This window comes from Danaus plexippus, chromosome 27, assembly GCF_018135715.1.
Source record: "Danaus plexippus chromosome 27, MEX_DaPlex, whole genome shotgun sequence".
Classification (NCBI taxonomy): Eukaryota; Metazoa; Arthropoda; class Insecta; order Lepidoptera; family Nymphalidae; genus Danaus; species Danaus plexippus.
Window position 1 is genome coordinate 2,323,985 of NC_083555.1, and position 18,633 is coordinate 2,342,617.

At 28.8% G+C, this 18,633-nt stretch overlaps 1 protein-coding gene across 1 annotated transcript in view; it reads left to right on the forward strand.

The window, feature by feature from the left end:
• The window catches only part of LOC116775671 (irregular chiasm C-roughest protein-like), a 56,830-nt gene that overhangs the window by 19,972 nt on the left and 18,225 nt on the right, over positions 1-18,633 (forward strand). Inside the window, exons 2-7 of the mRNA XM_032668609.2 lie at positions 4,909-5,194; positions 8,231-8,381; positions 9,072-9,152; positions 12,813-12,964; positions 14,375-14,466; positions 14,698-14,806. Coding sequence (XP_032524500.2) covers positions 5,042-5,194; positions 8,231-8,381; positions 9,072-9,152; positions 12,813-12,964; positions 14,375-14,466; positions 14,698-14,806 — 738 coding nt within the window. The 5' untranslated portion in view covers positions 4,909-5,041. The remainder of the gene's footprint in view (positions 1-4,908; positions 5,195-8,230; positions 8,382-9,071; positions 9,153-12,812; positions 12,965-14,374; positions 14,467-14,697; positions 14,807-18,633) is intronic.

Consider the following 18,633-nt stretch of genomic DNA (forward strand, 5'->3'; position numbering starts at 1 on the left):
AGGATGAATTAGAGTGAAATAAAAAATATATTTAATGGAATATTAAATTAACATTGAAGATACGTTTCATGAAATGAAGTTAATATAAAGAATAATATTGATTATCAAGTTTACGGAAATTATGTGACTTGTATTGAAAAAATAGATTAGATTTACGGATAAGAATAAAAGGTTTTATAATTACTTCAGCTTACCGACTTTGCCTCTCTGAACTTTATAATAGAGCATAAGGTTGATGAGTTGTTTTGTACTGTTATAAAACATTACCTTCAACGTGAACCATCAAAGGCGTTTCACTAGTTACGGCGTAATAAACAGACAAACAAACATTATGACAATCGTGTACGTTAACTTAAAATTAGATAAAATAAGAATAGATTTAAAATTACAGTTCGTACTTAACCGTTAGCAACAGTTCACCATTATCTGATATAAATAAAAGTCGGTATAAATTCCACAAAACTTTTATCAAGAACCAATCGTAAAACAATAGAATACCCGAGGGGCTAAATACATTACAGAACAAACACATAGTCTCTTCAAAGAATTTTTTCATATTCCAGTCGTCACTCTATATATATATGTATATGCTGTAACAAGTTTAAAATTTACTTAACTATAGAAAACCGCGTGCCGTTTGAGCGTATTAGCTCATTTGTTCCAAATTGCTTACAAACAGATTAGTCTATCAACCACTATGATCACTTGTCGGCTAATTAATTGGATGCTAGTTAATTATAATTAACACAATCTGATGACAAGGCAATTCCAGCCCTATTTCGTGTTTGAGTACTTGAGTTAAGTATCTGTAAACTTAAATGAACATTTCACGTGTGACGTCACTAACTAGATCCGTGTTGGGACGAATGTCCCAAATGTTGAATGTAGATGAAAACCTCAATTTACGTACCAATTCAAAACGTTGTCACGTAGTTGATAAATAATTTTATATTCATAAATAAATTTAATATTGTAAGTCATTGAATAGTCAACGTAAACAAAACATCCTTTTAATAATAGTTTCTATTCATTATTTAAGTAGTTCTTGAGCTGTATGTAATAAATTTCTGCTATCTTGACAGTAACTCAATGTAATCATACAACAAAAATTTAGGATAAGGAAAATATTTACTTGTCATATTTAAAAAAATATTCTAGATTTAAAATATATTTCTCTTTTTTGGAACGATTTAAAGTGATTTATTTTTTAGTATGGATTTTGGTTTAATCTTTGATTGGCTATTGACGTAGAAGCTAGGAAAGTATCCTATAGAATATATTTATAATATCAATATTTATACAAAAATTAAAATGAACAGACTATTGTTGGTAACGGCATAAAAATAAAAATTGTAGACTAAAACGGAGCTATTTAAAATAAAAGAAAAAATTAAGACAACCCAAACACGAAGTCGTGCCATTTATTTTGTAGATCCCTTAAAAGAACTAAATAAGCGAAATTCAAAAACATCTTAATTCTAATAGAATAGGATCCATGAAAGAAAGATCAATGTCTGGCAACTTCATCTTAAGGACTGGTAAAATTATTAATTTAGCTAATTACCTTTAGCATACTTCCTTTTCTGGGTAAACTAAACAATCCGATGAGCTGCGTTTAAGTTTAAATAACCCCGTACTTGAAGATAACATCTAACGAGACGAATCCTAAATGGGTCCCTTTCTAAATGTAAAAGTTTGACGTGTCCGGAAACGGCAAGCATTCAACATGTTTTATTGACACTAATGTCTTTAACTGATGGACAGGATCATGTTTAAATCTTTGAAACTTAAAAATAAATCTCATTTTACATAACCTAAGCCTTTGATCCATTTTATAGTTATATATATAACGTGTTATTAAATAAATATATCAGATACGAAACAGTGTATTTCACTATCATTTTATAGATTTTTTTTTTATTATGGTCGTCCGTATAGCCTTACAGTAGGTTATTGTTAAATACAAACAGACGTAAACATTGAATTTATAGTATGTATTTTTATATTATATTTTTATTTAACATGCTTTTTGAATACAGACGAATTATGAGCATGTCACAGACAATAGCTAGTATTAAATAAAATTTTATTTTGCAAGTGGCTTACGATTTATTGTCGCCTTAAAATATAATAGAACAAATATTTTGTCACAAAGAATTCCTGCCTTTAAATTAGCTGATATTTCTTTGCAATGTCGAAGAGCATTTATTTTATGCGGAAATAAATTTCAAAAAGATTGTCGAATGAACTCAAAGGAATGTCGCTAACTATAGAAACTTCTCTGTATATTTGAAATAAGAAATCATCCGGTTTATCTCCAAATAATTAATGTATATTAATAGCCAAAGTAAAGCAACTTATTTTAAAAATATATTCATTTAATGTCGGATGTAAATCTGAGTCACGGTTTACAAGGGGTGGGTTAAAAATACCCAAGTCCAAAATGAGCTCATTTGTTCAGTTGGGTTCCGTTGAACCACGTAGAGAGTTTAGTGTTGAGTTTTAAGACGTTTTTAATTAATTGATTTACTTGTATCGTAAGTATAATATTATAATATTTTTTTATTGTTTGTTTACATATTTATAAATTGAATAATTACTTTATCATTGTGTGTGGTTAGTTTAGAATAATTATTGAGCAAAATTTATTTAGAATTTTTATATTCCTCAGCAAGTAATAACAAGGTTTTGGTTAACTGTCATGCAAGTTTTTTTTACAAGACTCTTAAAGTGCTGTATGTAAATTATTCCTATAACCAGTATGACTGGTATATGTAATTTATATGAGAACAGATCAAGCATATTTAATGAGAGCATCGGTCTCTGAGACCACTACTGGTTATGGTTTCCGGAATAACTAATAATAAATAGCTTAAACCTGATAAATACTACATTAAGCTAACTTAAGTGTTTCATTTAAGTTAAGATAACTATCTAAACTATACATTTAAAAGAGATGGTTAATTCAGTGAAATTTTTAGAATTTTATTTAACTTGAGAGAACGGTTTCAATGCTTGTATAATTATTGAACGTTTCCCGTCCTGACATCGCTTCATATATTTGTACATTTTCAGAATTCTGTACATAAATATAAATTGATATAATGAGATCTAAGACTGTCGCGAGTATTCTTTTAAATGAAACTAATATTTTGTGATTACTACGCGTTATTTTATTATTTTCAAAACTACATACTCCCATGTCTGTCAGACATTCTCATCTCGTCTGCCCGCGATCATGGTCTGCAAAGTAACCGAAACGTCGGGAGCATGTAGTTTTTTAATATAATAAAATACGCGTAGTATAATCCGAAAAATCTTAGTTTAATATAAATTCATATAATTACTGTATTAGATAGTTCAATATATGACATTGCTGTTTTTCATCTATAAAATTTATGCATCTAACAACAAGCAATCCAGGTATAAGCTAACAAAAGCCACATGTGTTTATTTAGAATAAGATATTATTCAGAAGCGTTATTTATATCCAGACAACTAATTATCTTTGTTTCGTTAAAATAAAGTTTGGGAATAATATTTCTGATTAAGTTTTAATAGTGTCGTGTTTGAAATGAGTTATTCTTCGCAAATAGCGTAAAACCGACGACATTTTCAAAGTTTATAGCAGCAAACAATTCTGAAACAAAAAAGACAGTAGTACAGGAAACTTGAGAATTATTCCTGCCCCGACAAAGTTCCAGCCAACTTATTTACTTGATTAAATCAATGTTAGGCCAGTACGCCAAAAGGAGCGAGTAAGATGAGAAAAATATTATTTAAAAAATATCAATTAGAATTAATCATAAACATTGTCTTAGAATCCAAAAATGCTAGTGTGTTTAATTAATATATATTAAATTATAATTTGAAAACTTGGTAGTGCCCATGTTATTGGTTACTTATAAAGTCGAGATTAAAATGACGGATTTTTTAATACTTTTAAAATCAGATTAATTTTTTGTCTGTCAAACTCATCAAGAGCTATACGGTGTCCAAACAAAGATCCTTTAAGTCATTTACAACGATAACATTTATTATCTATATTTAATAGTGATTATCTGAAAAATATATAATTGAAATATATTGAAAAAAAAAATTCACTTATAAATAATATTGGAATATTGGCCCTTTTTTAACACATTTCCTATGTTTTTTTTGTATACATTTGAAGCGTTAATACATATACAAAAAGAGTAACAAAAGCTATACCATTTCTTCCACCTTATCCTTGATTCACTCTCATAAGATAGCCATATAGTATTAAAAAGGAACTGTTATATACTCATGGCATAAAATGAAAATCTTCAGAGAAAATAAGAAATATTTTGAATTAGCAATGTACATCATAGCAGAAGCACGTATCCCACTACATTATTCTCTTTACATTTTCTTTCGTATTTTCAACTGTCTTAGGAATTCTAGATTTAAGTTGCAAATTAATCTTCAAGGCTGATACCGCTTTGAGACGTCGTGTCTCTAAGTCTACTTCCATATATCATCGTCGCTCTAAACAGCTTACATTATTAATAACACATTTTGTGTATGATTGTGTGCGTGTATATGTTTTGTGTATGACTGTGTGCGTGTATTTGTTTTTACCCTAAATACATATTATAAATAATTATACATTTAAAATGTTCAAGTGAAATCAATATTTCTCAATTTATAGTGTTAAGAATACATGATTATCAGTATTATAGTACTTTAAAAAAAAGCTCATTTCCATTTAAAATATAAATTAAAGCAAGTTTCCTTAAGATCTTTATTTTTTTTAATCTTTGAATTTTCATATGAACCAAAAATATAATGAAAGAAGTTGAATATTTAAAAACGTTTTTACCTATGCGATAGTTTATGAAAAACAACCGATGAAATGTATTTTAAAATTCAAATATTTTGTTTCAGGTCACCCTTTACAGGTTTAAAATAGTCATGTCCCGCTCCCTCCACGTGAACACAAACAATAAAGCGAACACATAGAAAATACAGCATTTCAAAATGTGATAAAAGATTGATTGTCATAAAATAATCAAACAAAATGTTTTACTATAGACTTAAAGTTACTAGTAGGTGTGTTAAACCATTGTTCTTACTGTTACGGACTTGGTTATGTGTGTGTGTCGTGTTTGGGATTATGGAAACGTGCTGCGGGTTCGTTGAGCAGAAATTCGCGATGGAACCCCAAGATCAGGTAAGATTATTGACTCATTTTGCATAAGTTCCTTAACTCGTTACTTTTTCTTCTAAAGGATTCAGCGTCACAAAGTTAAGGATTACAACTGGCGAGAGATATCACTATAATATGAATAGTTTGTTTAATTTACTAAGTGAATTCAATAATAAAAGTAAGTACTGACGGTTTTTTAAAGATTTCCTGCTCTATTTTTATAAACTGGGACCCATATTTATTTACTATTCGGCTTGTATAATTGTAAAATCGTTGGCTTCATAATAATTATAAAGACATTCTATTCACACCAATACATTTAATGTAACAGCAATATTTCATACCATATATGTATTATCAAAATAAATACCTCAAAGGCAGGGAATTCACCAAGATAAATGTACAAGTTTATTTACACAAAAGAGTAAAGAAAATACAGGTGTAAGTTTTCTCAGTGGTCAGAGATATATATCATTGATACATATCTTTTTCAATAAAACCCGTGCTGTGAGATACGTTTTAAAGAATTCACTTAAAATTTCCTTAAATAGGTTGTAGAATACAATTTAATTTGTAAAGATATCGTAAGGTTAAAAATTATTACAAGAATTTTTAAAGATAATATACATTTAAGTCTTGTTTTATGACCTTGTATCTATGGTCAGTTATCTTAATGTTTGTTATTTAAGTCTATTTCGTATTTATATATTGGAAATATATTAGTTTTGTAGTGGTAGATAATAGGTATATGATATATTTATTCTTGTGATTATACTTATGAGAATAAAAGTATGTAGTTTTTCCATATATTCACTCGGCCTAATTCATCAGTCAAAAACCAAATAATGTTAACTTTAATTTTTACAATAATTGTACAATTAAAAAGTCCTAAAAACCTTCAGAGATCGTATCGAATACTGGAAAAGAAAGACAGACAAAATACTTCAATTTTATAAATGAGCATAGTTTAAAAAAAAACACATCTTTTCAATCCACAAACACACCCTACAATTTAATATGCAAATGTTTATTGTTTATAAGGAATTGAAACACTTATTTTATACAACTTAGCTTACGACAAAACTCACACCTCTAACTTTATATATACATTAAAATTACATAACATTTATACTTCGCTAAGCATTGTTAAAAGTTCCGTATAAATTTACATTACATGCTTTTCTTAAGACTTATTTTATAGTACAATAACGATGGTTCAATGGAGCTTGAATATAAAATGTATCTTGTTAAAATGTTTTCCGAAGAACATCTTATATTGAGATACTTTATTATAATTTATGATAAGTTTTAAAGATTTCTTTAAAGATAATAAGCTATTATTTCAGATTAACTAAAGCTAAAGTAGATACTGTAACGTACAGCCCGGAGTGCTGTGTCCTCTAGTTTTTTGCGTGTCTTTATGCTCGTTAGTACAAAAAAGTATCGTGTAAGTAATGACTAGCTTTATACAGCATTCTTTGCCAATTCAATATAGTCACTATTTGAAGGAATTAAAGTCCAATAATTATTTTTAATTTAAGTTTTTATAAGTGACAATTACCACTTATGGTAAGCGGTTATTGTAAAAGGGACCACAGGGGCCAAACTTCTGCTTGTTTGACATCAGCTTCTTACAAATGTAAAACATTGTTTATTGAGTTTTCAATACTAAAAAGACATAGGATGTCTTCAATAAACTAAAGAGTATTTATATACGAATATAATGTTTTATTTTTTTTAATATTGGTTTTATGGGCGTAGTTTAATATTTGTTTTTAAAGATAACTCAAGGATTTCTATGGCAATGTAAAAATATTTTTATGATTATTATTTGTCAGGGTTTGTTTGGGATAGAAAAAGATCTCAAGCACACTTATCCCGAGCACGTTTAAATTCGTCTTATGACAAAACATCCAAGAATATCGATTTCGTTATATCCTTGGATATATAGTATTTAAAAAATCTAACAGTCATAATAAATCGACCTTTCCCGTTGATAAATATATCCAGAAGATATGTCGGACAGATTGTAAGGGGTCCGGATGTAAACTGGATACTCGATATTTTAATGTTGAGATAAATTTATAGATAGCATTAAATTAATCGCCCCTCAAATATTTTAATCTTTGTGTGGCACGAAACTTCATTTCGATAATCTGCAAGTGCTTGAAAACAATACTATGAGAATTATTATCATTGCAAAAAAATTATTACAGGATGTTTATTACAAGTAAGAAATTATGCCGATTTTTTTTCCATTAAATTTGACAAAATATGTAGAAAAATATCTTCATAGGAAAATTTTCGAAAATGATTTCCATTTTTCATATCTATTCATCGAATATTAACGAATATGGAATACATTTATATGATTACTCTATACAAACTCTATTGAACGCACTAAAGTAGGAAACTCTATTGAATGACCAAAATCGGTTTCTTTATATAAATATTTTTTTTTTGGAATCCCCATAAATATATGTTCACTCATCTATTAATGAACTCTTAAAAAGGGACATCGGTAATGGATAGATATTTTTTGGACGTTGATGTCAGTCCCTTCGCTTAATAACTCTAAACGTTTTTTCGAGGAAAATCATCTCGGTTAAATTGTAATAGAAGATTTCTAATCGACCTCCGATTACATTAAATAAAACAAAAACATGTTCATCAACAAAATTAAATATAGATTAGGAAAATGAATGAACTCTTGTATATATTTTTTTTTGTATATTAAAGCTTAGCGATATAATAAGATACTTTTCAGTTATTTGTTCTTTAGATTTGGGTATCTTCACGACCAAATAAAGAAGATATGTGAAGACTCATTGATGTCTACTAATATATAAATTAATTTTTGTTTTGTCACACAAATAGTTTATTTTTTATTAAGAACTTCTTTATTTAACTTTGTTGTGAAAATGTAATCACTAATAAAACAATAATAGAATTGATATAGTTTAAAATAAGAAGTTTTTTTAAAAATAAATAAATATATAAATTCTAGTATTTTACTTTATTTTTAAATGTAAGATTCGTTATACGTATTTTCTCTTGCAGACCGCTGTTGTTGGGTCAAGAGTAACATTGCCATGCCGAGTGGAAAATAAGGCAGGTCAATTACAGTGGACGAAAGACGACTTCGGTCTTGGTTTACATAGAGAACTCAGCGGTTACGACCGGTATAAAATGATCGGAAGTGACGAAGAAGGTAACCTTTTTATGGAATAAAGTTCAACCCCAGAAAATAACTGAAGGGGAATTTTAAGTTGTTTTGGAGTTAGAGAAAATTTATTTATCTTTTTGTATTCTTATTTATTCATATAAAATTATCTTGTGCGGTTTTCCTTGGTATATTAGTTTTAAAAATATTTTTTTTAAAGTTAATTACTATAAACATAGAGAAGAAAATTATATAAACCGATAAGATTATATATTCTGTTCTAAAAATTCATAATCACATTACAAGAAAAATCTGTCCAAAGGATAAATATTCCTCATACAAGTCATCCAAGTGCTCACGTGTTGTAACACATATTGTAACATATTTTTGTTACGCCAACAGCAAATTTGTTTGTACTCCAATTAATACATAAAACAATTTAAATATATTTGTGCTGAATATTTTTTTTTTAATCTAATTGAATCATAGCGTAAGAAACTTGTATTAGAAATTGTTCTTAGTATGAGCATCTTTCATTAGCCTTCAATGTCTATTAAACAAAACATTCTGCAAGATTATTTGAATATTTATATTCATCATCTTATAAACGACTGGTGCCCTGATAAAGTTTTAAACACCAGGCCAACGACACCAACTGCGTGATTCTCTTTGATATTGCCATTTTACATAAGCTTTAAGGACGTCTAGAACATATTATATTATTTTTGTTTGTTACAGGGGATTATTCTTTAGATATTCGAGACGTTACTTTAGAAGACGACGCAAAATATCAGTGCCAAGTCAGCTCTGGTTCGAGAGGTAAATATAATATTATTGATGGTTATATTAATTCGAAAGTATTATATAAATATACAAATGTGAATTGGTTTGTAATAAAAATAAATATAGAGCTATATTATAGCAATTAAATAATTCCAACACATGCGTATAAGAAAATGAGCCTTAAATTATCGAGACCCAATATGTACATAAGCCACGAAGTATAATAATTATTTGAACATCAAAATAATGTACCCAACAAGACATGATCCCACGATCTTTGTTTGAAATGTATAATTACGATGTTTCAATCTTGTTATGGCTGTTTAAAGATAGACCTAAGAAATGTACGGTTGAATGTTTGGTTTTCGTTGGTTCGTCCACTGATATTATGAGGTGGAAAAGTGTTATGATGGATGAATGTTTTTTAATCTCTCAACAGAAACCCACTGAACGGATTATTATGTAATTATATTTGAGATAAGGTTTACATAGATAAGTAAATATAGAATATTTAATTGGTAGACACAAGATAATCTATTTTATTGCTTTTAGTTTTTTGAAATTATTCGATATATTTACTTGTAATACCTTAATTTTTATAAAACTTGTTTTTTTACATAATTCAGATAATAATGAATTAAAGAAATTAAATGTTACAAAAGGAAAGAAAATTTAATTGTAATTGGTTTAAACATTAAATATTAGTGATTTTTTTTTATTTTAGTTTACATAAAGATTTTAAAGGAATAAAAACAAAGTATGCTTGTTTTTTTGTTATTTATAATTTCGACTAAGACTTGCTCAGTTTTCAATGGAACAATTATACTGTTCTAGAATTACGTATGGGATGAGAAATTTTATATTTTGAAATAGAATCGTTTAAATGCGTGTTATAAAACTTTGAAACTATAATATGTTTAAAAAAAGCAGCACCCTTATAACTTCAATTTTAACATAAAAAAGGAAATTCGATCCTATAGCATAATAGATGAATGAATACAAAAAAAAATTACCTTGAAGCAGCCTTTCAAGAGAGTTTTTTTTTGGGTGCCTTTTCTTTTGTTGATCCTTAACGAGGTCCAGATCAAAGTGTTAAGGTCAAAAAAATTAATAAAAATACATTATTTCCGTTCTACCTACATTCATTAAAAATTTCTATTAAAATTTCGTGCTTGTCAAAAAATTAAGCAAACATATATCTAACACAAATATTATTACTATTTCTTGTAGTATTAGATTAAATTTTGAAAGTCAATGTGTCCATACGGATATATATATTTAAATCACTTATATCGATTTATTTAATGAAATTAATAAAAAAAATCATTTAATTGATATCAATATAGAGCGAAAGCAATTTTATTGAATAGAAGTTAGCTTTTTTGATTTTTTTTTAAATTATATTGGCGTATGAATCTCAGAACTAATATTACTAGAATTAATATAATATTTTTTATAATTTTTAAACCATACTTATTTTGTAATTTAAATATTATGTAACTTATACAATGATTGTAACATTTAAAAAATATCCATAAATAGACGTTTGCTTTGTTATCATAAATAACATGAGGAAACAAACAAACAAAGAGCATGTGTACCAGTAAATATTCTTCATTGTATCGTACTATAAGAATTATTTGAATTTATAATCAGACATCTCAGAAATTTTCGGTATCACAACCCATTCAGAAGCGGGATAAATTCAGAATGGGAAAGGTTCAAAAATTAATTTACATACGCTTTTGTGCTCGTGATAAATTATTGTAACTCCTTAGGAATACTCTTATCTTGACTCTGTTAGGTCTTTGTTTGAAGATTTAAGTTAATATCTCTGTTCAAGAAATCGTTGCTCACATTTCCTTTGAGGTATTAAACGAAATTTAAGTTAATGAACGTATTTGAATACTCCGAAATCTGTAGGTAACATTTATCCATTAAAATTTTCTTAAACATATTTTAATTCTTTAAAAATTTGTCAAAATATCGAATATAGATTTACCAGTTAATAAAATCGATCTATTATCCAGACGAGATTACGGAAGATTAGACGAGAAAACATTCCCCAACGAGAAACTTTTGGCAAAATTTAATACATAAAACTCAAGTAGTATCAAAACTCAATCAGAACTTAATGATAAGACTTCTGCCTAACCGGTTTAGAGCTAATTGGAAACTTCCTTGGTGTAAACTTCGCAAAATTTTAAACCGTTTACATTTCCTTTACTTTTATTCTATTAATTTTTCTTCTTGCTTGTTTCTATTTGCTCTCTTAATTTATATTTAAATTGCTTCTTCCGCCGTTTAATGGTTACAGTTTTTTTTTACCTTTTCTTTTGTTGTATATTATTTCCTTAAGAGATTGGAAATAACTATTCCATTTTTTTTATTCAGGCTTAGATTTGACAGGTCACATTACCAAATTTTAGTAGAGCATAATTTTCAATTATTTTAAGTAGTTGATTATGCAAGAGCTTATTCAAAGTTGAGGGATTTTATTATATCTTGAAATTTATTTTTTTAAGTAGGAAAGCTGAAGTTGAGCATCTTTCGAGACAGGTGTTAGAATAACATACAAGATAAATTTAAATGCAGTATAGAGATGCAGCCTTCCATATATAATGGAATGTGGAATAATGTTTTTTATTAAAGAAGCACAAAAGACTACTAGCTTGCGGCTAAATTGTACAACTTTGCACTATTTAACTTTGAAACTTAGTTCAGAACTGAAAGTTTTCTCTATAGAAAACTATCTGGAAGGAACTTCTGTCTTTATTGTCTTTTCACCTACGTATAAGTAGGTATGCTGCAAAAGGAAAAGGTTTAATTGCTTTATTTAACATAAAAAGTGGATTTGAGGCTCCGCTCATAACTATTTCGTATGTTCAAATACAATATTCATTTCGGTTAACTAAACCATTTATGTAGCAAATTGCGTCTTTTATTTCTATTAATACAGATATCATTTCCAAAACTAACTTCCTAATTAGGTATCTTAGCTACAAAACTAATCCACAAACTTTGTTATCACACTTGCACGAGTCATGTTTAGGAAAAGTCGAGCTTTGATTATACAAGCTCAATTACATATCAGGAAAAAACTTTGCTAATGATAGATGAAGTTGTTCAAGTGGGTGGTTAACCAACTCTCCAAGAAATACTACAAGAATTTCTTCAGTCACTACTTGGTTCGTAAATCTGCACGGTTCGTTAAAAATTTTAAAGTCGCAATTTTGAACTCCGGTGCTAAAGCAATTCTGGTATTAGTTGTAAAATGTGTACATTTAGTTATGCAGGTAATAAACGTGCCATAATAAATTTACCATTTCAATGACCAAAGTTATTAAGGAAAGAGGTTATATTGGTTTTAGCTGTGTCTATCTTATTTTATTATTGTCCGTCTTATTACTGCAAAATAAATGTTGTGTAATAAACATTATAGTCATGTATGTTAATGATAAATATATTCAATACAAATTGAATATATAATACATATATATTTTTATTATTTGACGGGTTATATGAAATAACATACAAAAGACGTTAAGTTCTGAATGTGCGGTTTCAAAAACATTAATAATAATAATGAAGTGTGGAAACAAAGCCTTGTAAAACTAACTCTAGCTCTAAAAGTATCAATTCTCGACAACTATGTGCCGTGTATACCGCTGAAATAAATTAAAACTCTTTGTTCAGGTGAGCCTGCAATTAGGTCACGGTACGCCCGCCTAACAGTTCTAGTACCGCCAGAACCACCAAAAATACTGCAAGGCAATTTCTACTCTACTAACGAAGACAGACTGATTACATTGGAATGTGTGTCCGTCGGTGGAAAACCACCTGCGGAGGTAAGTAACAATTTAACTGCCCATGGTGATACAATGGATATTAATCCTTACAACTATCGGATTAAGTTTAATATTTTCGGATCGGATTATGTTATCGGTGAAGTTTAACATTGTAGGGTATACGTTCTTGAATTTTTTCATACCAGCAGATGACATTCTTTACATATTTCGGCAAATTGGCCTGTTAACATACTTTTTTACTTAAATAGTTCTCAATCTGTTGTGGCTAACATTCTGAGAAAATGCATTATTGTGAGAAAGGAACTTAATCCATTATACAAGAATTAAATAGTAAACTTAATTGAAGGTTTCGTACGTTTTTATCTTATCTTTTTAGAGCATCTTTATTCGGAATGTGTTTACAAGTAATTAATGCAGCAAAATTTTAGAAGCGTCGAATAACGACTTGCTAAACATTTTTGTTGCTTAAATTAGCGAGAGTTTAAATACAAATGGCCAAACTTTCTTCCTTTTCAACTTTTCTTGAGATTTATTAATTATTTTCCTTTTGTTGCTACATTCACTAATAGCTTGAAAGTAAAGGTTTCTTACTTTAAATTTACTGCAAAGTAAACATAGGTGATAAATTTTACGTACAGTTAAAGTTGACCTATAGAGGAAATGCAGAAGCCTAACTGCGTTTCGATGGCACGGATGAGCATGTTAAGGATTGTTATCTATCAACTGCAACCGGTAAACTAAGCCGCCTACACTGCTATCAACCGCACACAAAACAAAAGAAAACACGAAAAAGCTTATTTCATCAAATTTTATTTGATAAATCTAGGATTTCACGAACTTAATAGATCCTTTAAATTCTTTGATTAATCCTACACCTTTTCTTTGATATCATTTATTTATTTTGCTGTTATTCCTTTGTAGTCATTATAAACTCAATGTTTCATTTAATTTATTCAAATTGAGTGAGTAGGTATGTACCTCGTGGGGACGAACACAATTAGGAGTTAAATTGAATATGATGTCGCGACGAAACATGAGAGCTCCAGTGAGAATACAGCTTTTAGAGTTAAAATATTTACAGCGCAAACTGTCCGGTTGTGGTTTTCTTTATAATACACGGTACTAACGATGCAGTAACACGCGCAGCTGAAATAAATTAAGCTTTTGAGTTACGTTTTTGACGCTGGAAGTGTTTTTCGGTGTAACGTTTGAGATTTTGATAATTTTTTTTTTCTAATTTTATTTCGATAATGAGCGACATACTCTGAATACACTGACATCGAATGTCAGTGATTTATGTCACTCAGAATAATTCGATAGTACATAATTTTGAAAACATGTGGTATACTTCCTTGTACCCCTACTTTTCTGAACATCCAACTCAAATGATCGTGAATTGAGCTTCAAATTGTACCTAATTCTACCGTAATTAATAACATCCTATTTCAGATCACGTGGGTGGACAGCAACGCTGGTGTCTTAACTCAGGGTGTTACTTATACTGTGGAGCCTTTGTCTGACGGACAAAGATTTACTGCCAGGTCAGTAATTTACCTGTCATCGTTCTATTCAGAATCGGCTGTCGGTTGAAGCTCTGTTTGTTTTTGTCTTTCATTGCTTTTGTTAGTAAATCTACTTTTGAAGCTGATGATTGTAGCCTTTCACTGTTGTTTATAGTACTAATTGAAGTTATAATAACAATTTTGCCTATGAAAACTCGATTATATTTTTCATATAATTTATTTTAATATACATGAAGTTTTCTTTCTTAGGTCTGTCATTAAAATGTCACCCAAAGAAGAGCATCATAACCAGACATTCATTTGTCAGGCACAAAATACAGCAGACAGGGCTTACAGAGCTGCGAGTATTCAAATAGAGGTGAGTTTGAGGATATTTTATGTAAGACATTGTAATGAAATGTCTTTATTACAGTCAAATTATCAATCCTAAAAATAAAATGAAGAGTTTGAATAATTGAATGTAAATATTTGCTATTACAATAAAATTTTCAGACAATACCAAATCTAAAATTCTGTGTAAATAATAATCAATTACGTTTTTCTTTGTTTATCTGATCAATTAATATTAGTTAAAGTTTCTATCGCCTATTGTTTAATGAGTTTATTTTCTCAATTTATAATTATGCAAGACCAATCTTGATAGCTAATGTTATTGATTTTTAAAATATCTTAAATATGTTTGATAAATAAAGGACACCGAATTATTTAAGTTTTCCATTAATTTACTAAACCATCACGAACTTGATGTGTGATGACTTTTTCAATTTACCTTTTTGATTGTTTATGGGTATATATCTTATAAACTAAACATAGAAAATTCAGCAACAAGAAAAGTCCCTAAAAATATACTTTTTTTATCATTTATATTTTACTGAATGAAAAAATAAAACGCGAGAAAAACATGTCAGTGGTAACGGATATTATATCAGAGGATGTAAAATTTATGAAAAGAATCATATCAACATTAGAATCCCTCGTGGGCCACTCCATACACTTCGCAGATCTCAATCTACATGATAGGAAAGAGCGATAGAGGGAGATGAATATAAAAATCGATGTTTACCTACTACTGCATATTTTGCAATGACAGTGTTATAAAATTCGACAGAGTAATAATTTCTAAATAAGAACCGCTACACAAAGACATTTGTATAAAATTATTCTCATTATTTTCTGCATCTTCGAATCCGGGATCCTTGTAAAGGAAGATTTTAAGAACCGATATAAAATGCATTAATTTTCAAAACAGATTAATATAATATTTATGAAAATTGATAACAGACGTCGCTCTCTATATTTTATACTCGAGCAGTATTATCCACACAAATCACTTTAATGACAAACAAAGAGCTGTCGGTAAATGACTTCAGATATAAATTAAAGCAAAACAAAAGTCAAAGGGATGCAAAAATGCTTATTCATGGAGATATTAAACTCACTGCGCAAAAAGCCGTAGTGGCGGCCCTCATTACTGTCACGTTACGAACGAGACCTTATGACATTGTTACTGAATCGTTTCTGCAAATTGTTCTATTTTGCAATTCACTTGACAAGGTACATTGATTGAAACTTGAAATTAATAGGAAATTTCGTGGTACCATTCGTGTCTCGACTTGTTGAATTTAAGTGTTTGTTTAATGGACATTTATTTATTCAAATAAGATTGCAAAAACAGTGATCACGATCATTTTATTGAAATAAATGTAAAATAAGCTTTCCAGAATTCTGGAATTACGTTTTGAGTTGTGGTTTGTGCTCAATGCAATGTTGTTATCAACAAAATTTATTCTCTTTACCAACACATAAATAAAGTATATCTCTAATTGGCATAAAGGAAACCCACGTATTTCTAGCATAATGTATTGTTTTCTGCCTCTTTATTTATTCCGTTCTCGTAGTTTTTCTTTCTGAGGCCTTTTTCGTTGAAGGTGTAGCTTAGAAATTCTGTGTGTATACAAAAAGGGCGAGTGGGTATGTTTCTACATTATTTATATAGAATAGGGAGACGTGAACGAAAGGTTGAACTTTGACGGTATATTTATAAAGAGGGACGATAGATGTGGCTAAATCTGAGGGAGGGATTATCATGAATAGTTCTTATTTTGTATGCCAAAGGTTCCTTGGATGAGTTGCAATATTCCTCCCAACTTTTACAAAATATTGACACAGAATGATAGCTCCGTCATTATGGATTAAAATTTCAACTACCATGCTACCTTTTTATTAACTAAAATTGCTATATTTCTTAAATTTAATTATCATGAAGATTTTCTAGCAATGAAATATAAATATATCTACCAATAAGTTTTACGTTTTTCTTCACAATCTTAAGACTTTTTTCTATTCTTCTTTGTGTTTAATTTTAAAATGCACTCCCCATTTTACACCACAGTATTCTCTATTCCACATTACTCATGTACAAAATGGGGTAATTAGGTTGGGAGGTCAGTTTACTGAAACGGGTCGTTTTGTGCTGATGTGTATCTTGACTTCTACGTTTTGCAGTGAAAAGGTTGTGTCAATAGGAAAATGTCTGTTATTTTGACCTTTTCCAATTAAATTATATAGATGAATCCATTTGTCCATTTGTTGATGAATAATGAAGAATAATTTCGTGTTTTGAAGGTCCTAAATAAACAAGTCTAAGTTAAATTCAAAAGTAAAATTTAACAAGCTTCGAATTTTTTATCCACTCATATTTGCTTACGATAATATTTAAAATGTAACAGAAAGAGTATACCAAAAATAAGCTATAAAAATAAATTACAACATTTTATTATACTTAGTATGACATGATATCATAAAACGCTCTGTAATTTCTACATACAATTTACTCCTCAAACCGTTTAGAATACCATTAAAAAATGTATAAGTAAAAAAGTATACAACAGAGAATATAAAGTCAAAATACGACTACCAACGAATGCCACGTAGTATAATAAAAATTATTGTCTTTCATAGTCGTTTAAAAGAACACCCTTATAAAATACTGGATATGTCTCGAAAAAAGTATTCTTAGTGCTGTGCAATATTATCATTATTGAGTTATCATAAATTAAAAGGCAATTTTAATCCGGCAGCCTTTATATTTTATTTGGATCTATTTAAAATACATATTTTTATTTCCTAACTAATATTATCGGAACTTCTCTTGACTTTCGAAAAAAAATTAAACTATTGAACTTATTTTATATTCCCTTTCTCGTCTTGAATAAAAGTTAAATTAACTGGCTGTGTTTAATCTAGTACAGAATTGTAAATAATTAATGTAACAGAACCAAGGAATGAATATCCGTTATTGTAACTAATGAACAGCTAAAGTTACAAACAAAGTTGTGCTTAGGATAATGGGATCACTATATAGGTAAACACAATTAAAGATACAAAATTTCCATTAAAATTGACGCTTCTAGTTGATAAAAACAATGTTGTTATGGCGAAAAAAGGAAGGTTTGTTTATCGTACATTTTCGTTGGTCATAAAATAAGAACCCTTTTTATGGGGTACCCAATTACTTTTTATAGAACGATGGACGATACCATTTTTATATTGAGATATCTCTTGTACTGCGACCATAGCTAATACACCATTGAAATATATTCCTTTCATTTTGACACTCTTACCTTCACACTGCTATTAGCTTTATGCTCGCGTGGAACATTCCAATCAATAAATCAATATTGTAAACAAAACCGTCATGATAATTGATACTTAAGTACTTATTATGTTGCTACAACCTTGACTCGTTCTGTTTAAAAAGGAAATATATTTTTCTTTTTTAATATAACATTATATATCTGTAGTTGTATCCCAGATGTTTTTATAAAAATCATTAGCGCCTCAATAGTTTAGACCCTTGGGTAATAACTTCTTTGGCATCGTTATTTAATAAAAAATATATCATTGGAAGCGTTCATATCATTACTTTACGATATTAAAAAAAAAATTTTTTCGTATTCCGAATATATCAAAGAAAAAGTAATTATCAAAAATTGTTTTAATACAATAAAGACAGCTTTAAAAGGACGTGAACCAAATCATATGAATGATTCCATCGTCACGCAACACCTCACATATATTTCGAACCGAAATAACAAAAAGGCAATTAATTTAAACTTGGAAAATGAAATAAAATCAACCGTATAAAAACTTTCGTTTGGTTAAAAAATTCATAAAATCCAACGG